Source organism: Ranitomeya variabilis, chromosome 2, assembly GCF_051348905.1.
Source record: "Ranitomeya variabilis isolate aRanVar5 chromosome 2, aRanVar5.hap1, whole genome shotgun sequence".
NCBI classification, from domain to species: Eukaryota; Metazoa; Chordata; class Amphibia; order Anura; family Dendrobatidae; genus Ranitomeya; species Ranitomeya variabilis.
Window position 1 is genome coordinate 208794240 of NC_135233.1, and position 25539 is coordinate 208819778.

A 25539-nucleotide genomic window follows, 5' to 3' on the forward strand; every position below is an offset into this window, starting at 1 on the left:
GATAAAGTTCTCCTCTGGAGAAAATTTACAGAAATGGATACAAACTCCACCAAGGATCAAAAGCTCTACAAATCATCAAGTGGCTTTTGAAGCTGTATGGTTAATCTGGATATGTCCTTTTAAGTTCTGTATAAGGTTTCACTGTAAAGTTTCTGGCCAGGAAAATTGATCACCCAGATCACTGACCTTTTCAGGGTCTATAATGACCCTCATGGTGCAAATAAGTAAAATTATGTTCTTAGAGTATGCAAATTGCCTCTTCTGAGAAAAAGAGGACTTAACTCTATAGCGCCACCTGTTGGAAGTCACTCTCCATAAGGAGAAACGATACCCCTTAGACCCCAGTCCAGAGCCTCTCACCTAGCCAAATCAGTTCTCATGTTTCGCACTGACGAGGGCCAACAGCCCGAAACACCGTGTCTGCGAATTGAGATACTGATTTGGCTTTTATCCTAAGTAATATTGCACGACTCGTTAGAGGGTTGATTGTGACTTGTAGGATCGCTACTTCCAACAGGTGGCGCTATAGAGTTAAGTCCTCTTTTTCTCAGAAGAGGCAATTTGCATATTTAATTTCCCAGAGCAGCATTGTACGGCAAATAAGCCTCCTTACCTTGACAAGCCAGCTGGTATGTCACTCTCCATAAGGAGAAACAATACCCCTTAGGCCGGGGACACACTTAACGTATAAAAAAACGGTCCGTTTTTCACGGCCGAGAATCGCACAAATGTTTCAAAAACAGTGATCCGTGTGCAGTGCGAGGATGCGATTTCCTCGCATCAAATGATCCGTGTGACATCAGTGTGACATCCGTATGGCATCCGTATGCCGAGATTTTCTCGCAAGCTTGCAAAACCGACATCTAATGGATTTATGTGCTCAAATGTTCGGGAAAACATATATACAGTATATATATATATATATATATATATATATATATGTCATTGAGACACATATATATATATTCTGTATTTAGATTTCATTCAGCGCGATATCTGTGAACAGCCGGTAATTCAATTGCCGGCTTTGCATTTCTCCTTCACAAACCCGACAGGATATGAGACATGGTTTACATACAGTAAACCATCTCATATCCCCCTTTTTTTTGCATATTCCACACTACTAATGTTAGTAGTGTGTATGTGCAAAATTTGGCCGCTGTAGCTGCTCAAATAAAGGGTTAAATGGCGGAAAAAATTGGCGTGGGCTCCCGCGCAATTTTCTCCGCCAGAATGGTAAAGCCAGTGACTGAGGGCAGATATTAATAGCCAGGAGAGGGTCCATGGTTATTGGCCCCCCCCTGGCTACAAACATCTGCCCCCAGCCACCCCAGAAAAGGCACATCTGGAAGATGCGCCTATTCTGGCACTTGGCCACTCTCTTCCCACTCCCTGTAGCGGTGGGCTATGGGGTAATGAAGGGTTAATGCCACCTTGCTATTGGAAGGTGACATTAAGCCAGATTAATAATGGAGAGGCGTCAATTATGTCACCTATCCATTATTAATCCAATTGTTTGAAAGGGTTAAAAAACACACACACACATGATTAAAAAGGATTTTAATGAAATAAACACAGCGGTTGTTTTAATAATTTATTGTTCTCGCAATCCATTTCCAGGCCCTCACTTGGCAAAATAATAAACACACAAGATACATACCTTCTGATGTCAGATCACGTCCCACGAAGTAATCCATCTGAAGGGGTTAACTAATATTACAGGCAGAGCTGCGATAAACCACTCGCTCGTGCCTGTAATCCCCGGGTGCTGAAAGGAAAGCAGTGATCTATACTTACATTGAGTCGCGGTGATGCGCCCCTGCTGGATGTTCTCATGAACTGCAGCCTGGGAACTTTTTCCCACGCTCCAGGTCATATGAGGACATCCACCAGGGGGCGCATCACCGCGACTGAAGGTAAGTATAGATCACTGCTTTCCTTTCAGCACCCGGGGATTACAGGCACGAGCGAGTGGTTTATCGCAGCTCTGCCTGTAATATTAGTTAACCCCTTCAGATGGATTACTTCGTGGGACGTGACAGTTCATCAGAGAGGGTATGTATCTTGTGTGTTTATTGTTTTGCCAAGCGAGGGTCTGAAAATGGAATGAGAGAGCAATAAATTATTAAAACAACCGCTGTGTTTATTTCATTAAAATACTTTTTAATCATGTGTGTGTGTGTTTTTTAACCCTTTCAAACAATTGGATTAATAATGGATAGGTGACATAATTGACGCCTCTCCATTATTAATCTGGCTTAATGTCACCTTACAATAGCAAGGTGGCATTAACCCTTCATTACCCCATATCCCACCGCTACAGGGAGTGGGAAGAGAGTGGCCAAGTGCCAGAATAGGCGCATCTTCCGGATGTGCCTTTTCTGGGGTGGCTGGGGGCAGATGTTTGTAGCCAGGGGGGGGCCAATAACCATGGACCCTCTCCTGGCTATTAATAGCTGCCCTCAGTCACTGGCTTTACCATTCTGGCGGAGAAAATTGCGCGGGAGCCCACGCCAATTTTTTCCGCCATTTAACCCTTTATTTGAGCAGCTACAGCGGCCAAATTTTGCACATACACACTACTAACATTAGTAGTGTGGAATATGCAAAAAAAAGGGGGATATGAGATGGTTTACTGTATGTAAACCATGTCTCATATCCTGTCGGGTTTGTGAAGGAGAAATGCAAAGCCGGCAATTGAATTACCGGCTTTTCTATAGAGCAGCGCTGCGTATTTCTCGCAATGCACACGCATGGTCCGTGTGTAATCCGATTTTTTCTCGCACCCATAGACTTTCATTGGCGAGTCTCGGCCGAGATACGCTGACAATCGCAGCCTGCTGCGAGTTCCCTCGGATCCGAAATACGGTGGAGAAAATATCGGATCATGGGAGCTGCACCATAGATTAACATTGGGCCGAGTGCTATGCGATTTTTTATCGCATAGCACTCGTCCGTATTACGGTCTAGTGTGACCCCGGCCTTAGACCCCAGTTCTTAGAGTAGAAAATTAGGCCGTATTGTGATCTGCTTTTGTACGCAGAGTGTTTTACCACATCTCCATACGTCTCCTATGTCAGCCATCACACGACATATGTACACTACATAGCGCCATACATATAGCATGAAATGGAGCCCATGCCGCTCTGTGCGGTGATGAGGTAGCGTATTTTTAGGCTATGTGCACATTGAGCTTTTTGGAGCAGGTCTGCTAAAAAAAGGCATGAGAGACTCTTCCTATTTATTTCTATTGACTTTCTTTGCTGTTATTAATATTAATATTTATCTTTGGAGAACCATTGACTCGCTGGTGCTCTACATGAGAGGGGTTTTTTTAGCATTTTTCTCTACTTCTGGTTCTGATAAACAACTAGTGAGGGGTAAAAAAAATGTAAGAAAATCCATGTGGCTTCTTGGGTGCGGTTGCTGATGGAATTTGCTCCAAACTAGACAATGTCCAATGAGAAGGCTGCAAAAACCACAACAGTGAAAAACAAACTGTTCCAAAAAAGCTTTATGAACCATTTTAGGAAAATAAAATCCCCTCTAAAATCTCTTCAATAGAAAGAGAGTTTCCTGAAATTGTTTTTATTAGAAAACTCCGAAGGGCAGAGTTAATAAAAACTGTACAAAGGAAAATCTGGCTTCCTTGCCCATAGCAACCAATCACAGAGCAGCTTTCATTTTGCCAGAGCTGTTTATAAAATGAAAGCTGAGTTCTGATTGGTTGCTATGGGCAACAATGACCATTTTACTAGTAGACAGTTTTGGTAAACGAGGCCTGTGTAATACAATTTAGTTGAGTAGTTTTTGGCGCTGTACACGTACCCACAGAAAGTTTCAAGACATTTTTAAAACATTGACAGAGCAGCCACGTTATTCCAAGTGAAGATGCTTCAGGAAAATGCCTGAAGTGTTCTATTATTTGTTTTTGCAGCTACAGTGCCTACAAGTAGTATTCAACCCCCTGCAGATTTAGCAGGTTTACACATTTGGAATTAACTTGGCATTGTGACATTTGGACTGTAGATCAGCCTGGAAGTGTGAAATGCACTGCAGCAAAAAAGAATGTTATTTTTTTGTTTATTTTTTTTTTTTAAATTGTGAAAAGTCTTTTCAGAGGGTTATTTATTATTCAACCCCTCAACCCACCAGAATTCTGTTTGGTTCCCCTAAAGTATTAAGAAGTAGTTCAGGCACAAAGAACAATGAGCTTCACATGTTTGGATTAACTATCTCTTTTTCCAGCCTTTTCTGACTATTTAAGACCCTCCCCAAACTTGGGAACAGCACTCATACATGGTCAACATGGGAAAGACAAAGGAGCATTCCAAGGCCATCAGAGACAAGATCGTGGAGGGTCACAAGGCTGGCAAGGGGTACAAAACCCTTTCCAAGGAGTTGGGCCTACCTGTCTCCACTGTTGGGAGCATCATCCGGAAGTGGAAGGCTTATGGAACTACTGTTAGCCTTCCACGGCCTGGACAGCCTTTGAAAGTTTCCTCCCGTGCCGAGGCCAGGCTTGTCCGAAGAGTCAAGGCTAACCCAAGGACAACAAGGAAGGAGCTCCGGGAAGATCTCATGGCAGTGGGGACATTGGTTTCAGTCAATACCATAAGTAACGTACTCCACTGCAATGGTCTCCGTTCCAGACGAGCCCGTAAGGTACCTTTACTTTCAAAGCGTCATGTCAAGGCTCGTCTACAGTTTGCTCATGATCACTTGGAGGACTCTGAGACTGACTGGTTCAATGTTCTCTGGTCTGATGAGACCAAGATCGAGATCTTTGGTGCCAACCACACACGTGACGTTTGGAGACTGGATGGCACTGCATACGACCCCAAGAATACCATCCCTACAGTCAAGCATGGTGGTGGCAGCATCATGCTGTGGGGCTGTTTCTCAGCCAAGGGGCCTGGCCATCTGGTCCGCATCCATGGGAAGATGGATAGCACGGCCTACCTGGAGATTTTGGCCAAGAACCTCCGCTCCTCCATCAAGGATCTTAAGATGTGTCGTCATTTCATCTTCCAACAAGACAACGACCCAAAGCACACAGCCAAGAAAACCAAGGCCTGGTTCAAGAGGCAAAAAATCAAGGTGTTTCAGTGGCCTAGTCAGTCTCCTGACCTTAACCCAATTGAAAACTTGTGGAAGGAGCTCAAGATTAAAGTCCACATGAGACACCCAAAGAACCTAGATAACTTGGAGAAGATCTGTATGGAGGAGTGGGCCAAGATAACTCCAGAGACCTGTGCCGGCCTGATCAGGTCTTATAAAAGACGATTATTAGCTGTAATTGCAAACAAAGGTTAGTCCACAAAATATTAAACCTAGGGGTTGAATAATTATTGACCCACACTTTTATGTTTAAAATTTATAAAAATTTAACTGAGCAACAAAACTTTTTGGTTTGTAAGATTTATGCATCTGATAAATCCTGCTCTTGTTTGAAGTTTAAAGGCTCTAACTTATTTGCATCTTATTAAACCTGCTAAATCTGCAGGGGGTTGAATACTACTTGTAGGCATTGTAAGTGTGAACTTACCCCAAGCCTTTGTGCACATTATTTGTCTTTTAATGCTGGTGAACCCGCTAATTTTCAAGGCAAAGGCACTTCAGGAAAATATCTTTTTATTGAAGCCTCTAAGCAAGCTTCCTCTTGGTCATTTTTACAGCGACTCCTCTACCGCTAGCTTTTTTTTTTTTTTTCAAAATTCAATTTTTATTGAAAGGTTAAATAATTTTCACAAAAATGCAACAAAAAGAAAAGAATAACTAGGACAATATCAGCATCAATATATCATAGAGGCTTTTTTTAAAAAATTAAATAAATTGATAATAACTAGCGTCTTCCAAACCACCCAAACAATGGACAGGTCAATTCTTTTAGCCACTTCCCGACTTTGAAAGCATGAACAGTTTAAAGAAATGACAAAAGACGGAACGTCAGTCGTGTTTTACGTTGCTGTGCATATGTTTTCTTTTATAGCATTTTTATGTGCTTTTTCAGGCGGGTACCAAGTGGAATTCCCCTGAAAAGGATGTTGAGCGCATATACACCAAAACTTTTCAAAAACTCAGAGTTTTTGCTCAGTGTCCTCTGGAAAAATTCAGGAAAAAGTATCAGTATGCACATACTCTTAATGTATGTGTAACATGGCATGGAGCAGTAGCGCGAGGTACTCGTTTCTTGCGCCCAAGCATGTTACATGAAGGTGGGGGTCCTGGATGGGTGTGTGGACTTGTGCTGTTGGGGCTCTATGCTCGTGTAGGCCGCATGTAACTGATGACTTTGGTTGGCCAGGACCAGATTTTTGATAGTTCACTGATGGAAACCATCAGTCAAAAATTAGCTTTTTACTCAATGATAACTTCGGGGGGATTATATATAGTAGATAACACTGTTTTACACACACTGTTTAAATTCCTTCCTCTTTACTCTCTTGTCCTTTATCTTTACCATTCCTCTCTAATTCACCACAGCCCAGCTCAGTACTACTTTCCTGTTAGCAAGAGTCCTAGTCTCAACCTATGGTTCCACGTCTTCTATCCCATGTAGGGAACTATATTCACAGTATGGTCAGTACTTATCTTCTCTGTCTCTGACGCTCTGGAACCCACGCCCGGGACATACTCTTCGCCTCATGTATCCTGTCCCGCCTAGGCCCGTTACCTATGCGAGTTATAAACTCTGGGCGTACTGCTAAGCATCCTAACTCAAGACCCGTCTCCGATCGATCACTATTCTTTCGGTCACTTATCTGTCTCCTTACTCTAGGATCTAGCTATCCTCTGTTTTGGTCTCCCCTCTTTTTAAGGACACCCACGTCAAGCGGCACCGCTCACATCAGATGTTAGGTCCTCTTTCTACGCACTCTAAACTCTTTGGGACATTCTGACAGGAAACTGTCTCTATCCCTTCCTCTCTGGGCTAGTGCTAGACATTTAACTCTCAATTTCTCTGTTGTCAAACCACACACATCATTAACACCATTAACAAATAGCACAATTTACATTACAATAGCACACTTGTTCTTCAAAGGGGAAACTCAGGCAATATATCCATCTCCTTACATATGGACACAAAAACATTTTAGAAACCAATGGGTTTTTCAGAACAAAGATGCTTCAGGAAATTGCTGGCGGTGTTTTTCCTGAAGCGTCACTTTTAGTGTTTTTTTTTCAGTCCTTTTTTGCAGGGTTTATTTTTCTTTTCTTTTTTTTGTGTGCATGCATATAAACTGGCGTCTGAAGATTGGTTAGGTCAATTATGTCTTTAGAAACCTAAAGCAGTTATAACAAGTTGAAAAGACTAAAGATGTGGAAGGCGAATTGTTTTTACATAGAAATGGATACAGTATGTTTATTATTTTAGTGTTTCTTTACAGCTTTTTCAGGCGAGTTACAAAGCATACCCACCTGTAAAAGATACCGTGTGAACATACCAGGTTGCCCACTCTCCAGAAATTCCTGGACAATCCATAAAAATGGGAAAAAAAATTTCCCTTTCCGTAACAAAATTTTTTTGAAGTATTCATAATTTTTGGAGGCTGAAATAATGTATATAGATAATTTTGACTGTAATTATCATTTTACAGTTTACAGTAAATGCAGCTAATGTCCTCATACCAAAATTATGGGTTGTAGGCTTGTATCACTTATAGTTAATTGTCTCTTCAAAGAGGAAGAGGACTAGAACTCTAGTGATACCTGTTGTAAATAGCAATCCTGAAAAGCAATATCAACCCTCTCTTGCTACATGACTTAGGATAAAAGCCAAAACCCAAATCTAAATTTACAGACACTGTGTTTCGGGGTATTGCCCTTTGTCAGAGCAAAGTCTGAGATCCGGTTAAGCTGGGTGAGAGGCCTCTGACCAGGATCCAAGGGGTAATGTTTCTCCTTGCGGAGAGTGACATGTCAAGCCTGACATGCCAAGATGAGGAGACTTTTAAGCCTCGTAGTGCTCCTCTGAGAATGTTCCTCCTTATATTCAGAATGATTTATTATGGTTTTCCAATGTGTACATAAAAAAAAATATTGTTTATCCATGATTTTTTGATAAGCTGTTCAGGAAAAAGAAGTTGACAACTCTGCCTTGGAGTATACACTACAGACCTAACTTGGAAAGTTCTTGTCACTTCTTTGTTGCACATATTAGATATAGTACATGACTGTACAAAAAGAAGAGAACATAGGAAATTTTGACCACAATCCGGTAACAGACTACATCATTCTTCCCATCATCTAATGATAAGTGGAATGTGGTTGCGTTTTTTCTGACGCTGCTGCACTTCGAACGTACGCCAGACCAATACATGGCCATGACATTGACATGCCATTTATTTTATGCTGTAGATGTTCTTCACAGCATCTGCCTGTCGTATCATACATTTCATCTAAAATGCTGCTTCAATAATTTGCAGCGGATTTTAAATCCGGAAGCCATGACGTCCCGAAGCCAAGTGCGACATATCGTGACTCTGTGACTCCCCCTAATACAATAGTTACCTTGTGAATGGGAAAGGAATGCCATTCTACCTCTTGATTTGCATTATCTCAGCCATGTCATCGGGAGGCTGCAGGAGTCGGCCCATTGACTGAGGTCACTTGTTAGACACATAATGGGAGTAAATTCCCGTAAACGCCCGGCTTTGTCTTGAGCAGAGCCTCTGTACCCTCTCAGCACTAATTGCTTCTGCATTCCCAGTGCCCCCTCTCATACCAAAACCCTCAACTGGAAAAGCTGCTAGAGGACCAAGACCTTTCATATTTCAGGTTATTAGTGCGGCATGACCCTCATTTAGCCGCTTTGTGCTTCCGTTCTCTCTCACCTATTGTATAAATCATTACTGTTAACTTTTTTTGCATTATAAGTATAAAGTGTCACGTAGCAGGTAATGTATGTAAGAAAGGGTTTCTCATTAGGTTTCTCAGATTTAAAAAAATCCTAAAGAAAATGTGATCCTATAGGTCTTGTGGACCCATTATGTCTTCTGTAAGGGTTATCACCAAAGTTATATTGAATCCTGAACTAGAAATCTGCCTAGAATAAAATTATTGTCCTGGAGGTCGACAGCATTGTATACTTATTATTTTACATATTGCAAATTTTTATGGTCTATAATAGGGGGCATAACTCACAGTGTAATAACACAGAGCTGTCTGAAGACACGCCCCTGAGGGTCCTGTCAGCCACATACCCTTAGTAAAGACCAGAACAATTGGCACCAAATGAAAAGGCTCGTATCTCTGGAAGCATTTGGCAGACTTACAAGAAACTAGAACTACAATACTCAGGGTAGCAGAAGGAATAAAATAATATAAAAAACTATCCACTTCTCACACTGTGACAGATCCTCTTTAAAGTGAACGTGTCATCAAAAAAATGACCTGTTTTTGAAAAATTGGGTTCTTTTTTATTTTTTATAATGTTTTTTTACTTTTCATATCATGGTTTATTTTAACACTCAAAAAAGCCAATAATGTTAATTTAAGGAGCTGTTACCTGTTGGGCAGGTGGACATTAGAAGCAACAGACTGACGTAGACCCTATTTGTTTGTAAATAGGTATAATCTGTGCATGCTCTAATCAATGTACAAGTCAGTGTGAAGGTAGGGAATGAGGTGAGCTGTAACATCTATGTGAAGGAGGTGAGCTGTGATACTTACTGTGCATATAGAGCTAAGTAGACCACACTAGAGAACAAAAAACTGTGTAAAAATATATGAGAAAAGGGGAATTGCACAAGAATAAAATAAAGCAGTAACTGGTGCAAACTCAAAAATATACATTTCACCTATAAATAATTGGCAAACATAAGAACCAGTGTTTAAAAAAAAATAATTTCATAAGCCTTTATTTAATCAAGATATTTTATACTATGTTGGTGTGGATTTGTATTTTTATTGTGTTATGATTAAATAAAGATTTAGGAAAATAGAGCTGTTACCGATCATTGCATCCCTGTCTGTGGTGATAATGAGAGTGCTGAATAGTCATCTGTACAGAACACTAAATGGGAGTCTAATATAAGCCCAAATTTCTGATTTTAATGTAGATGGTGTTATAGAAAATTGAAGTTAAAAAATACATTGAGTATTTTTTTTTTTAAATACAATTAACATAAAACCTATTTTGAAGAATGTCGTTTTCTGATGACAGATTCCTATTTAAACTGATTAAATGCTTATGTATCCCAGCAAAAAGTGAACTAATTTGTACCTTTTCTATTGTCACTCCGTTCCCTAAGGCTGCTTTTACACTTGCCGTGATTTTGCGGCCCATTTTTACGGCCCCGTATGGCCGTGAGGGTCGTATTTACGACCGTGATAAAAGATCAAGTTTGCTCGATATTTCTCACAGCTTACGGACACGGCCCCCATTATGATCTCAACAGAGCTAAAGGCAGACAAATATAGTGGGAAAAAGCAAAGGTGTAGAAGACACTTGCATGCAGTTTTTATTTTTTTACAGGAATGAAGATAAATCCCCCAATAAATTTATTTTCACAATAAAATTTTGAAATAAAAATAATTAATAGAAAAAAGTAAGAATGATTAGTTACTCTTTTAAAGAAACCACATTATTATTATTATTATTATAGCGCCATTTATTCCATGGCACTTTATATGCGAGGAGGGGTACACATCTTCCTACACCTTCAAATTAATGGTGACCCCACAGATTGGCTACTGGAGGAGGTGATGTAGGGCACCTGTAATAGATGCCACCTTGCTTCATTTACTTCCTAAGACTATGGTTACGCTGAGGTCTTGGCTGGATATAAGACTTGCAGGTTTGATATACAGTTTCGCAGTACATCTGCTCAGCATAACTAATTTTCTTTCTTTGCTCTCCAGGCCTGACACAACACTGCCTACCCAGCCCCTGTCTGAATGGAGGAACGTGCCAGGAGACATCTGGTGGGTTTATATGTCTGTGCCCCACAGAGCCTCAGATCTTCACCGGACCAGAGTGTGGACTATTATATAATGCATGTACAGTTTATGACTGCCCTAATGCCCACATGTGTCTCAGTATCTTGGGATACCCAGACTACCAGTGTGTCTGCCAACTTGGATCTAATTGCACCGTTATGTGTGATACTAACCCGTGTGCCCTTCCAAATGCCCAGTGCTCGGATGATGTGGGCTCATTTACATGCAGTTGCCTAGCTGGATATAGTGGTCCACAGTGCCAGAATAAGGTGTCGCCCTGCACACCCAACCCTTGTGACCACAACGCTCTGTGTGTGGAGAACATGGACAGCTACACATGTGATTGTCGTCCAGGCTATACAGGGCAGCACTGCGAAATGATCATAGACGAGTGTGCACCAAACCCGTGCCAGAATAATGCCATCTGTGTGACCAAGGAGAACAAATACCTTTGTTACTGTGTGCCAGGTTTCCAAGGACATCACTGTGAAATAGACATAAATGAGTGTGCGTCCAAGCCGTGCCAGAACAATGGCTCCTGCCTCAACCAAATGGATAGATACATGTGTGAATGTGCCGCCGGCTACACAGGTAAGGATGCAAGATATCGATCACTGCATGTGTTTTATGCCCATACCATGTCTGCTAGTTATTACATATGACCCCCTCCATGTCTCCCCCAAATCAGGGGTTGCAATCCCACTTGGGTCCTAGAGTCTACAATGGGCCATATGAGAAGACCAATTCAAGTGACTGTTGAGGGCCCCTTTGGAGATTTTGTACTGGGGTCTATGCACTTCAAGTTGTCTGTACTTGAGGTGGAAGGGTATTTCCATCGTAGTGATGGCATATTGCTAGTTTATGCCATTGCTGTAACCCCTTAACCCCCAAGGGTGGTTTGCACGTTAATGACCAGGCCAATTTTTACAATTCTGACCACTGATGATTCTGACAATGTTTTCTCGTGACATATTGTTATTCATGATCGTGGTAAAATTTCTTTGATATTACCTGCGTTTATTTGTGAAAAAAATGGAAATTTGGCAAAAAGTTTGAAAAATTTTGCAATTTTCCAAATTTTAATTTTTATGCCCTTAAATCACAGAGATATGTCACACAAAATACTTAATAAGTAACATTTCCCACATGTCTACTTTACATCAGCACAATTTTGGAACAAATTTTTTTTGTTTGTTAGGGAGTTAAGGGTTAAAAGTTGACCAGCAATTTCTCATTTTTACAACACCATTTTTTTTTTAAGGAACCACATCACATTTGAAGTCACTTTGAGGGGTCTATATGATAGAAAATAACCACGTTTGACACCATTCTAAAACCTGGACCCCTCAAGGTGCTCAAAACCACATTCAAGAAGTTTATTAACCCTTCAGGTGTTTCACAGGAATTTTTGGAATGTTTAAAAAAAAAAATGAACATTTAACTTTTTTTCACACAAAATTTACTTCAGCTTCAATTTGTTTTATTTTACCAAGGGTATCAGGAGAAATTGGACCCCAAATGTTGTTGTACAATTTGTCCTGAGTATGCCAATACCCCATATGTGGGGTAAACCACTGTTTGGGCGCATGGCAGAGCTCGGAAGGGAAGGAGCACCGTTTAACTTTTCAATGCAAAATTGACTGGAATTGAGATAGGACGCCATGTCGCCGTTTGGAGAGCCTCTGATGTACCTAAACATTGAAACCTCCCACCCAAGTGACCCCATATTGGAAACTAGACCCCCCAAGGAACTTATCTAGATGTGTTGTAAGAACTTTGCACCCCCAAGTGTTTCACTACAGTTTATAATGCAGAGCCGTGAAAATAATAAAAAAAAATTTTTCACAAAAATTATTTTTTAGCCCGCAGTTTTGTATTTTCCCACCCAAGGGTAACAGGAAAAATTGGACCCCAAAAGTTGTTGTCCAATTTGTCCTGAGTACGCTGATACCCCATATGTGGGGGGGAAACCACCGTTTGGGTGCATGGCAGAGCTCGGAAGGGAATTTGGGACACTGCGGCTTACGCCGCTGTCCCCTGACTGCTGCGCCTTCCCCTGTGTTAAAAGCAGATCTCCCATTTAGTGAGGCCAAAATGGGATATGGGGTTAACTCCCCGCAGAGGGGGTGGGGCTTATCCTCTGCTCCTGGCGCCCGGAAGTGCTGATAGCACATCCGATCCCTGGACCCGGACCTGTTTCCCACCCTCCCTCCCCTTTTGTTATGGTTTGTTTCAGTTGCAGCTGCGGAAGGGTGGAGTTTTGTTGGTGGTGAAGATACCTGCCCGGGAGTCCGGAAGGCAGTTAATCTCCCTACACCCAAATTTGTTGGCAGATATTGCCTGTTTTATAAGCTGCGACCAAATATTTTACCCAAAGTTAAAAGATGGAAATTTTTATGCTTATATTTCCCAATAAAAGTATTCAATTTTGATAATTTGTTTGTGTCACTTAATGGGAGTAAACGGTTATGGGTCGCAGCAGTCGGAGCTCCGTTTGGAATGCAGACTTAGATGGAATGGTCTGCAGGCACCACATTGCATTTGCAGAGCCCCTGATGTACCTAAACAGTAGAAACCCCCCACAAGTGACCCCATATTGGAAGCTAGACCCCCCAAGGAACTTATCTAGATGTGTTGTGTGAACTTTGCACCCCCAAGTGTTTCACTACAGTTTATAACTGTAAGATCTTCTGGAACTCCCAAAGTGAACCCATAGATCCACGACAGCGAACCTCCCAAGGGTGAGTTGACCTGGTGGACCACCCCCAATACAGGGAGCATTAGGGGCATGCCCGAGGTAGACTATTGCCGCAGAAGCTGATACCCGGGGACAGAAAGTAGGAGGGGGAAAGAAGCTGGACCAGAAGGGTAAAGAGAAGACACAGAGCAAGCAGGGTAGAGCGGGGACACAGGACAGCCAGACTATGGCAGAGGCAAAGGGCAGACTGGCTATGGCGGAGGCACAGGGCAGACTGGCTATGGCGGAGACACCGGACAGACTGGCTATGGCGGAGACACAGGGCAGACTGGCTATGGTGGAGACACAGGACAGACTGGCTGTGGCGGAGACACAGGGCAGACTGGCTATGGCAGAGGCACAGGGCAAGGAGGGACCTGGGTCACATGAAAAGGCAAATGACAATCAGGCATGGAGCAGAGGAAGGAGTCATCTTAAATAGACCGAGTGCTGCCGGACTTCCGGGTCAGGATCCTCCAGAGTCATAGAGTGGAGGAACGGAGTGTCGGCAGACCAGAGAGAGGAAGTGCGTGTGCACAGAAGGAGTTGGAGAGAGAGGTGCGCATGCACACCCGACGAGGGCCAGGGACCGGCAGCGAGTCTGGAGGAGAAGTGACCAGAAGGTGTGCGCACACCGCAGGAGCGCGCCGGGACGGGTAAGTATGTTGGCGAGCAGAGGAGAGAGCGGCAGATACAGCAGCAGGCACTGCGGCAAGAAGTGGCGCCGTGACAGCCGTGAAAATAAAAAATCCTTTTTTTTCCCCCAAAATTATTTTTTAGCCCTCGTTTTAGTATTTTCCCAAGGGTAACGGGAGGAATTGGACCCCAAAAGTTGTTGTCCAATTTGTCCTGAGTACGCTGATACCTCATATGTTGGGGTAAACCCCTGTTTGGGCGCATGGGAGAGCTCGGAAGGGAAGGAACCCTGTTTTACTTTTTCAACGCAGAATTGGCTGGAATTGAGATCGGATTTGGAGAGCCCCTGATGTGCCTAAACAGTGGAAACCCCCAATTCTAACTGAAACCCTAACTCAAACACACCCCTAACCCTAATCCCAACCATAACCCTAACCACACCCCTAACCCTAATCCCAACTGTAAATGTAATCCAAACCCTAACTTTAGCCCCAACCCTAAACCTAACTTTAGCCACAACCCTAACCCTAACTTTAGCCACAATCCTAACCCCAACCCTAACTTTGGCCCCAACCCTCAATTTAGCCCCAACCCTAACCCTAATGGGAAAATGGAAATAAATAAATTTTTAACAATTTTATTATTTTTCCCTAACTAAGTGGGTGATGAAGGGGGGTTTGATTTACTTTTATAGCGGGTGTTTTAGCGGATTTTTATGATTGGCAGCCGTCACACACTAAAAGACGCTTTTTGTTGCAAAAAATAGTTTTTGCGTCTCCTCATTTTGAGAGCTATAATTTTTCCATATTTTGGTCAACAGAGTCATGTGAGGTCTTGTTTTTTGCGGGACGAGTTGACGTTTTTATTGGTACCATTTTCGGGCACGTGACATTTTTTGAACGCTTTTTATTCTGATTTTTGTGAGGTAGAATGAACAAAAACCAACTATTCATGATTTTCTTTTGGGGGGGGGGTTATACCGTTCCACGTTTGATAATATTGGTAAAGCAGTTTTATTCTTCGGCTCAGAACGATTACAGTGATACCTCATTTATATCTTTTTTATGTTTTGGCGCTTTTACATGATAAAAACTATTTTATATAAAAAATAATTATTTTTGCATCGTTTTATTCTGAGGACTATAACTTTTTTAGTTTTTCGTTGATGACACTGTATGGTGGCTTTTTTTTTTGCGGGACAAGATGACGTTTTCAGTGGTACCATGGTTATTTATATCCATGCTTTTGATCGCGTTTTATTCCACTTTTTGTTTGGCGGTATGATAATAAAGCGTCTTTTTTTGCCTTATTTATTTATTTATTTTACGGTGTTCACTGAAGGGGTTAACTAGTGGGACAGTTTTATAGATCGGGTCATTACGGATGCGGCGATACTAAATATGTGTACCTTTATTGGTTTTTTTTATTATTTAGATAAAGAAATATATTTATTGGAACAATATTGTTTTTTCTTTATTTAGTTTTTTTTTTTTTTTTTTTTTTTTTTTACACACATGTAAGTATTATTTTATTTACTTTTTAACATTGCCCCAGGGGATACATCACACTATAGTGACAGATCGCTGATCTGACACTTTGCAATGCACTGTGACAGGCACTGCAGGGAGGCTTCTCTGAGCAGGTGCTGGTAAGCCACCTCCCTGCAGGACCCGGAAGGCCCCCCGTGGCCATTTTGGATCCGAGCCTGCAGGGAGGAGTAGGTAGGAGACCCTCGGAGCAACGCGATCACATCGCGTTGCTCCGAGGGTCTCAAGGAAGCACGCGGGGAGCCCCCTCCCTGCGCGATGCTTCCCTATGCTGCCGGAACGCTGCGATCATCTTTGATCGCAGTGTTCCGGGGGTTAATGTGCAAGGAGCGGTCTGTGACCACTCCTGGCACATAGTGCCGGATGTCAGCTGCGATGTCAGCTGACAACTGGCCATGCTTCCCCCGTGAGAGCGGCTGATCGCGCTGGACGTACTATCATGTCACTGGGAAATAAGTCCCAGGTCACCTCGACGGGATAGTACGTCCAATGAGATTAAGGGGTTAATGATCTAGTCTCTGGGACCTGAGTGCTGTGTAAAATGGACAATAATGGTAGTCATGACCGAGCTGTTGTACGGTTACACTCTGGCACTTTACAGGAAAACAGTGTCCCAGTCCCAGTGTGCTGTCAGGTGTGGGGTGCATCACAATCACATGTAGGCCACAGGCCTCCGCTGTCTCCAGGCCTCCATCTTCAGGACCCGCCGCACACAACTTGGAGGACACCAAGTTCATTGCAACAAGCAAACATTTACTAATCAGTTCAAGTTCATCAGGTTGTAACATGTGGATGGCACAACACTTCGTATTTCTTACTTCCTTAGCACGACATATCGTGAGCCCTGCCAGTCATTCCTCTTGGACTATACCTAAGCTGACTGACTCAGGCCTGTTTCACACGTCAGTGGCTCTGGTACGTGTGGTGACAGTTTTCTCACGTACTGGAGACACTGACACACGTAGACACATTAAAATCAATGTGTCTCTGCACATGTCAGCGTGTTTTCACGGACCGTGTGTCTGCAGCGCCCCAGAGTCCTGGTCGTTGCAGTACTGTGGCTCCGCCGCTAAGGGGGGCTATGGTACGTCTGTTGGCACTGAAGGAGTTCATCTGACCAGGTATCACATACACCAATACATTTCACAGTCGGGCCTCCAGGGGGAGCTAAGGGTGCTATTTATTAGGCCACTCCTCACCGTGTGGGTTAACTGGGGGTCAGGCAGGAAGTTACTTCAGAAAGCTGACTGGGTTGGAACCAGGCAACACCTTGTGGCAGGGGGTGTTGTGGGGAAGATTCGGTAGGGTCCCTGTCAGGTTTGGGACCCTGACAGAGGCCTGGCAACAAGAAAGAACGTCACGGGACCGTGCCTGCTCAGCATAGCGGCGGTGCCCTAAGAAAGGATCAGAAGCGAGATATATTGTGCTGAGTGAGAAACGAGATCAAAGCAAGAAGGAGAATACCAGTAGGAGTCGTGCTGTAAGACCGAGGCAACATCCTACTGAGGCGCACAACCGGCGGCTGGAACGCCGAGGAAGTATTCATATATCTAGCTCCAAGCAATACTTCAAACCAACGGCAGGACAGTCAGTCACAGGCGGGCTGTCTCACCTAAATCACCTATGCAGACTTGGGGGGCAACCTGTGGAGAGGGGCGACTCTAGGGTCCCGGAAGAGCTCCGAGCCTAGCCGTCATATGGGTGCGTCCCAACCATAACACCGGGAGGGACGGAGGATTAGCAGAACATCATCTAATCGAGTTGTTGTGAGGGAACACGAGAAACAGACACAACAGTTGTGGGGACTATCCCGTAAGCACAGCAGGGGAGGACCACAACACATAGCGCTAGCAGGAAGGCACAGATTTCCACCTGCAAGGAGAACTCTGGAGGTGCCATCGGACCGGCCGGACTTGCGCAGCCTGGTGAACCGTATTCCGGACTGAGGACCCAGAGACCTTCAGTAAAGAGGTAAAGAGACTGCAACCTGGTGTCCTCGTTATTTACTGCACCGCACCACCACCACTATCTACATCTATCACTGTACGCCCCTCAGCAGGGTCACGGACCGGGTCTAGCCACCGTGACAACCCCAGAGCAGAGACTCAGAGGCCCGGTACCGGGTGCCCCTCGGCCCTGCAGCAGTGGGGGCGCTACAATTTGGCGTCACGAACAAGATCTACTTAAGCCTGAGGAATCAGGTCATGTGTGCCTTGGAACTGTGATTTATTGTGCTTGGACTGTACTTTATTGCAAAGACTGTGGATTGCCACTTGCCGCCAAAAGTCCCCGCCAAAACTGCCACCATTACAGTGCAGGAGAAGAAGAGGGGCGTGGACTGGGCGTAGACAAGCTGGAGAGCGCGAACGACAATGGCCGCCCAGTCTAAATATTTCTGCACCGTGAGGACGTGTCCGTCAGCAGCAGAAATCCGCCTCCTAATCCTCAATGGAGGGCGGAGACAGAGAAAACGAAACCGCCCACGAAGGAGAGAGCGGGAAAAGAACCAGGAAGCGACTCACGTGGAGGACGCCATGGCCAGCAGCTCAGAACCCGAATGTGGGATGGAAGCAGAAGTCTCCCCCAACTACCCGGATGAGTACTGCAGCCACTACTCCACAGACAACGCTGATCTTTTGCAGGCTGAGATGGGAGACCTGATTCACCAGCTCCTTCAGCTGAACACGGAGGCCCAGGCTCCGCACCAGGTAGCGCCGGAAGGAAGTCCTCTGACAACGGATCTTGTACCGCTACCGGAGTTAATGCTGAGGCCCTCGCCGACACCGTTAGCGGAACCCGCCGCGGAGGAGAAGCCTGCATCGGCTGGTGAGTCCGTCGACCCTGTCCCGCCGGCGGAAGACTTGTTAATAGGCCCTGTTGCGGCACCCCCTCTCCCTGGGACCCATAGACTCCAACGCCTGTTACCCTGGGAGGAGGCCACGGGCATGGAACACCGCCTGAAGGCCCCGATCGCGCCAAACACCCTGTCATGTGAGACCCGTGCGGAGCGCATGGTATGCCGCTGGGTGAACGCAGGATCCGACCTCATGGGGTTCCCCGGGGTGAAGACACGGGAAGGGGAGATGGTGCAGGCCCTGAGCTGGGAGGAATACCGGGCCCAGCTGGAACAGCAGTGGAAGGGAGAGAAAAAGGCGTACCAGGCCGGACTGGAGGCCTACCATCAGAAAGACCTGGCGGTCAAGGACCAGGCCCGCAAGGACCCCACCACTCACCAGGCCCCGCGCAGGCAGGGCATCATCACCACCTTCCAGCTCCGCGGAGGCTGGGGCTTCATTAAAGAGCCGGGCCTGTATGCGGAGGTGTTTTTAAACCGAAGGGATGTTGAGTCACATCTCAGAGAGGGCCACCCAGACCGGGATCTCTACCCAGGGAATGAAGTCTCGTACACCAGGCACTTTGGGGAAAAAGGGTGGTTTGCCCTGAATGTCCGCAAAAGGCCGGGCCTTGTGATATCCCCGGTTAACGTGCCAGTGAAGCTAACTCCTGTAGCAAAGGTGTCCCCTTGTGGTCAGCCCGTGGTCATTGCCAGGATCACCGAGGACACCCCTACATGCACTATGGTCAAGACCACGACATGCAGCATTGTCACCTCCACCACCCTCGTCGCCAAGGAGGCACCTCTACCGGTGGGTGATGCCCGTGCTGCTCCAGAGCTGAAGACTGTGGGTACACAGACCCCCAGATGGGACAACAGACCCCCTTATGCAGTACCGGGCGGCTCGCAATACCCAAGGGGGTTGCCTCCGCCGGTGCTGCCTCCTGAGTGGTTCGAGTAAACAAGAATGCTTTAATGATTGTAAATAGTTCCTCAAACTGTTTGTTTTTGCTGCTACATTGCCGCTAAAACCCGTCCAGGGTTAACTCTTAAAGGGATCCCTTTGTTGACCCGGGATCCCTACTGTTTCTGCTTTGTGGTTTGTTTTCTACCTTTTGTTCCATTACTAAGAAACTGCTGAATCATGAACAATGCATGATACAAACTCCTTGTACATAGTTGCACCTTCTTAAAGGTGCTCTCTACTGGTTTTATATAAAAGACGGACTCTTTGCAAAGATACGGTTATTGGAACTTGTACTGGAGTCCTTGCTGCATACGGACTTGCAGCTTGAAAAGTTGCACTACCTCATAGAGACTTGGTCCCCTCTTAAAGGGGATGTTCATCGATAGCACTTAAGGAATGATGATGCTTTGAAAGAAGAAGTAATAATGTTGATATGTGAAAGTTAAATGTAACCAATTAGTTAATTGTAGGAAATGTTCAATAATGTTAATAGAAGGATGAGGACAGGAAGTGAACCCGTAGGGGTTAGTGGTGAGTCCTCTTAGGAGCCATATAGGGATGGCTCAGTAATCTCCAACTGAAGGAAAAACATGTTCTATACTGTGTATAGTAGTGGAAGGACAGAAGGCTCGGGCTGAAAGGAGCGGTCCTGTAATAGAAAGGAGAGGCAGTAGGTCTGGACAGGCGGTCCTGCAGACATAAAGTAGGAGAATGTAGCACAGTTGCTTAAGCCTTATAATGTGTTATAAGAAGGTCTTTAGTGGATTCAGAGTGTACATCCTTAAAGGCAATGTTGAATTAATGTTTAAAATTTTGCACTTAGTAGAATACCCGGTTGGGTAAGAAAAGTATTTAACCATGTTTGTAACGTTTAAGTGTCCTCACCTCCCATAAAGGGAAGCTCTGTTCAAATATGCTTATTGTTATTGCACTCACAAAAATTGTATGTCTTTTTGCTGACATGTATTGTTGTTTTCTTCCCAGTCCCGGAGTACTGGATTTAACCGGGGGGGAGTGCAGCGCCCCAGAGTCCTGGTCGTTGCATTACTGTGGCTCCGCCGCTAAGGGGGGCTATGGTACGTCTGTTGGCACTGAAGGAGTTCATCTGACCAGGTATCACATACACCAATACATTTCACAGTCGGGCCTCCAGGGGGAGCTAAGGGTGCTATTTATTAGGCCACTCCTCACCGTGTGGGTAAACTGGGGGTCAGGCAGGAAGTTAGTTTAGAAAGCTGACTGGGTTGGAACCAGGCAACACCTTGTGGCAGGGGGTGTTGTGGGGAAGATTCGGTAGGGTCCCTGTCAGGTTTGGGACCCTGACAGAGGCCTGGCAACAAGAAAGAACGTCACGGGACCGTGCCTGCTCAGCATAGCGGCGGTGCCCTAAGAAAGGATCAGAAGCGAGATATATTGTGCTGAGTGAGAAACGAGATCAAAGCAAGAAGGAGAATACCAGTAGGAGTCGTGCTGTAAGACCGAGGCAACATCCTACTGAGGCGCACAACCGGCGGCTGGAATGCCGAGGAAGTATTCATATATCTAGCTCCAAGCAATACTTCAAACCAACGGCAGGACAGTCAGTCACAGGCGGGCTGTCTCACCTAAATCACCTATGCAGACTTGGGGGGCAACCTGTGGAGAGGGGCGACTCTAGGGTCCCGGAAGAGCTCCGAGCCTAGCCGTCATATGGGTGCGTCCCAACCATAACACCGGGAGGGACGGAGGATTAGCAGAACATCATCTAATCGAGTTGTTGTGAGGGAACACGAGAAACAGACACAACAGTTGTGGGGACTATCCCGTAAGCACAGCAGGGGAGGACCACAACACATAGCGCTAGCAGGAAGGCACAGATTTCCACCTGCAAGGAGAACTCTGGAGGTGCCATCGGACCGGCCGGACTTGCGCAGCCTGGTGAACCGTATTCCGGACTGAGGACCCAGAGACCTTCAGTAAAGAGGTAAAGAGACTGCAACCTGGTGTCCTCGTTATTTACTGCACCGCACCACCACCACTATCTACATCTATCACTGTACGCCCCTCAGCAGGGTCACGGACCGGGTCTAGCCACCGTGACAACCCCAGAGCAGAGACTCAGAGGCCCGGTACCGGGTGCCCCTCGGCCCTGCAGCAGTGGGGGCGCTACAATTTGGCGTCACGAATAGGATCTACTTAAGCCTGAGGAATCAGGTCATGTGTGCCTTGGAACTGTGATTTATTGTGCTTGGACTGTACTTTATTGCAAAGACTGTGGATTGCCACTTGCCGCCAAAAGTCCCCGCCAAAACTGCCACCATTACAGTGCAGGAGAAGAAGAGGGGCGTGGACTGGGCGTAGACAAGCTGGAGAGCGCGAACGACAATGGCCGCCCAGTCTAAATATTTCTGCACCGTGAGGACGTGTCCGTCAGCAGCAGAAATCCGCCTCCTAATCCTCAATGGAGGGCGGAGACAGAGAAAACGAAACCGCCCACGAAGGAGAGAGCGGGAAAAGAACCAGGAAGCGACTCACGTGGAGGACGCCATGGCCAGCAGCTCAGAACCCGAATGTGGGATGGAAGCAGAAGTCTCCCCCAACTACCCGGATGAGTACTGCAGCCACTACTCCACAGACAACGCTGATCTTTTGCAGGCTGAGATGGGAGACCTGATTCACCAGCTCCTTCAGCTGAACACAGAGGCCCAGGCTCCGCACCAGGTAGCGCCGGAAGGAAGTCCTCTGACAACGGATCTTGTACCGCTACCGGAGTTAATGCTGAGGCCCTCGCCGACACCGTTAGCGGAACCCGCCGCGGAGGAGAAGCCTGCATCGGCTGGTGAGTCCGTCGACCCTGTCCCGCCGGCGGAAGACTTGTTAATAGGCCCTGTTGCGGCACCCCCTCTCCCTGGGACCCATAGACTCCAACGCCTGTTACCCTGGGAGGAGGCCACGGGCATGGAACACCGCCTGAAGGCCCCGATCGCGCCAACCACCCTGTCATGTGAGACCCGTGCGGAGCGCATGGTATGCCGCTGGGTGAACCCAGGATCCGACCTCATGGGGTTCCCCGGGGTGAAGACACGGGAAGGGGAGATGGTGCAGGCCCTGAGCTGGGAGGAATACCGGGCCCAGCTGGAACAGCAGTGGAAGGGAGAGAAAAAGGCGTACCAGGCCGGACTGGAGGCCTACCATCAGAAAGACCTGGCGGTCAAGGACCGGGCCCGCAAGGACCCCACCACTCACCAGGCCCCGCGCAGGCAGGGCTGTTATGGTTCTCAATGGCAAGAGAACATAGCCCAGCAAACATAAGTACTAGCTCTTGGAAGGATGGAAACTAAACTGACCATGAACTAAACCTGCCGCACAACTAACAGTAGCCGGGTAGCGTTGCCTACGTTTTTATCCCTAGACGCCCAGCGCCGGCCGGAGGACTAACTAATCCTGGCAGAGGAAAATATAGTCCTGGCTCACCTCTAGAGAAATTTCCCCGATAGGCAGACAGAGGCCCCCACATATATTGGCGGTGATTTTAGATGAAATGACAAACGTAGTATGAAAATAGGTTTAGCAAAATTGAGGTCCGCTTACTAGATAGCAGGAAGACAGAAAGGGCACTTTCATGGTCAGCTGAAAACCCTATCAAAATACCATCCTGAAATTACTTTAAGACTCTAGTATTAACTCATAACATCAGAGTGGCAATTTCAGATCACAAGAGCTTTCCAGACACAGAAACGAAACTACAGCTGTGAACTGGAACAAAATGCAAAAACAAACGAGGACTAAAGTCCAACTTAGCTGGGAGTTGTCTAGCAGCAGGAACATGCACAGAAAGGCTTCTGATTACAATGTTGACCGGCATGGAAGTGACAGAGGAGCAAGGTTAAATAGCGACTCCCACATCCTGATGGAAACAGGTGAACAGAGGGGATGATGCACACCAGTTCAATTCCACCAGTGGCCACCGGGGGAGCCCAAAATCCAATTTCACAACAGTACCCCCCCCTCAAGGAGGGGGCACCGAACCCTCACCAGAACCACCAGGGCGATCAGGATGAGCCCTATGAAAGGCGCGGACCAGATCGGAGGCATGAACATCAGAGGCAGTCACCCAAGAATTATCCTCCTGACCGTATCCCTTCCATTTGACCAGATACTGGAGTTTCCGTCTGGAAACACGGGAGTCCAAGATTTTTTCCACAACGTACTCCAACTCGCCCTCAACCAACACCGGAGCAGGAGGCTCAACGGAAGGCACAACCGGTACCTCATACCTGCGCAACAATGACCGATGAAAAACATTATGAATAGAAAAAGATGCAGGGAGGTCCAAACGGAAGGACACAGGGTTAAGAATCTCCAATATCTTGTACGGGCCGATGAACCGAGGCTTAAACTTAGGAGAAGAAACCCTCATAGGGACAAAACGAGAAGACAACCACACCAAGTCCCCAACACAAAGCCGAGGACCAACCCGACGCCGGCGGTTGGCAAAAAGCTGAGTCTTCTCCTGGGACAACTTCAAATTGTCCACTACCTGCCCCCAAATCTGATGCAACCTCTCCACCACAGCATCCACTCCAGGACAATCCGAAGATTCCACCTGACCAGAAGAAAATCGAGGATGAAACCCCGAATTACAGAAAAAAGGAGACACCAAGGTGGCAGAGCTGGCCCGATTATTGAGGGCAAACTCCGCTAAAGGCAAAAAAGCAACCCAATCATCCTGATCTGCAGACACAAAACACCTCAAATATGTCTCCAAGGTCTGATTCGTCCGCTCGGTCTGGCCATTTGTCTGAGGATGGAAAGCAGACGAGAAAGACAAATCTATGCCCATCCTAGCACAGAATGCTCGCCAAAATCTAGACACGAATTGGGTTCCTCTGTCAGAAACGATATTCTCCGGAATACCATGCAAACGGACCACATTTTGAAAAAACAGAGGAACCAACTCGGAAGAAGAAGGCAACTTAGGCAGGGGAACCAAATGGACCATCTTAGAGAAACGGTCACACACCACCCAGATGACAGACATCTTCTGAGAAACAGGAAGATCCGAAATAAAATCCATCGAGATGTGCATCCAGGGCCTCTTCGGGATAGGCAAGGGCAACAACAATCCACTAGCCCGAGAACAACAAGGCTTGGCCCGAGCACAAACGTCACAAGACTGCACAAAGCCTCGCACATCTCGAGACAGGGAAGGCCACCAGAAGGACCTTGCCACCAAATCCCTGGTACCAAAGATTCCAGGATGACCTGTCAACGCAGAAGAATGAACCTCAGAAATGACTTTACTGGTCCAATCATCAGGAACAAACAGTCTACCAGGTGGGCAACGATCAGGTCTATCCGCCTGAAACTCCTGCAAGGCCCGCCGCAGGTCTGGAGAAACGGCAGACAATATCACTCCATCCTTAAGGATACCTGTAGGTTCAGAGTTACCAGGGGAGTCAGGCTCAAAACTCCTAGAAAGGGCATCCGCCTTAACATTCTTAGAACCCGGCAGGTAGGACACCACAAAATTAAACCGAGAGAAAAACAACGACCAGCGCGCCTGTCTAGGATTCAGGCGTCTGGCGGACTCAAGATAAATTAGATTTTTGTGGTCAGTCAATACCACCACCTGATGTCTAGCCCCCTCAAGCCAATGACGCCACTCCTCAAAAGCCCACTTCATGGCCAAAAGCTCCCGATTCCCAACATCATAATTCCGCTCGGCGGGCGAAAATTTACGCGAGAAAAAGGCACAAGGTCTCATCACGGAACAATCGGAACTTCTCTGCGACAAAACTGCCCCAGCTCCGATTTCAGAAGCGTCGACCTCAACCTGAAAAGGAAGAGCAACATCAGGCTGACGCAACACAGGGGCGGAAGAAAAGCGGCG

The 25539-nt window shown here is 46.1% G+C and overlaps 1 protein-coding gene across 3 annotated transcripts in view; it reads left to right on the forward strand.

Moving 5' to 3' along the window:
- The window catches only part of CRB2 (crumbs cell polarity complex component 2), a 229814-nt gene that overhangs the window by 25924 nt on the left and 178351 nt on the right, over positions 1-25539 (forward strand). For all 3 annotated transcript variants that reach the window (XM_077283531.1, XM_077283530.1, XM_077283532.1), the window contains exon 2: positions 10867-11535. In XM_077283531.1, the coding sequence (XP_077139646.1) occupies positions 10867-11535 (669 nt within the window). The remainder of the gene's footprint in view (positions 1-10866; positions 11536-25539) is intronic.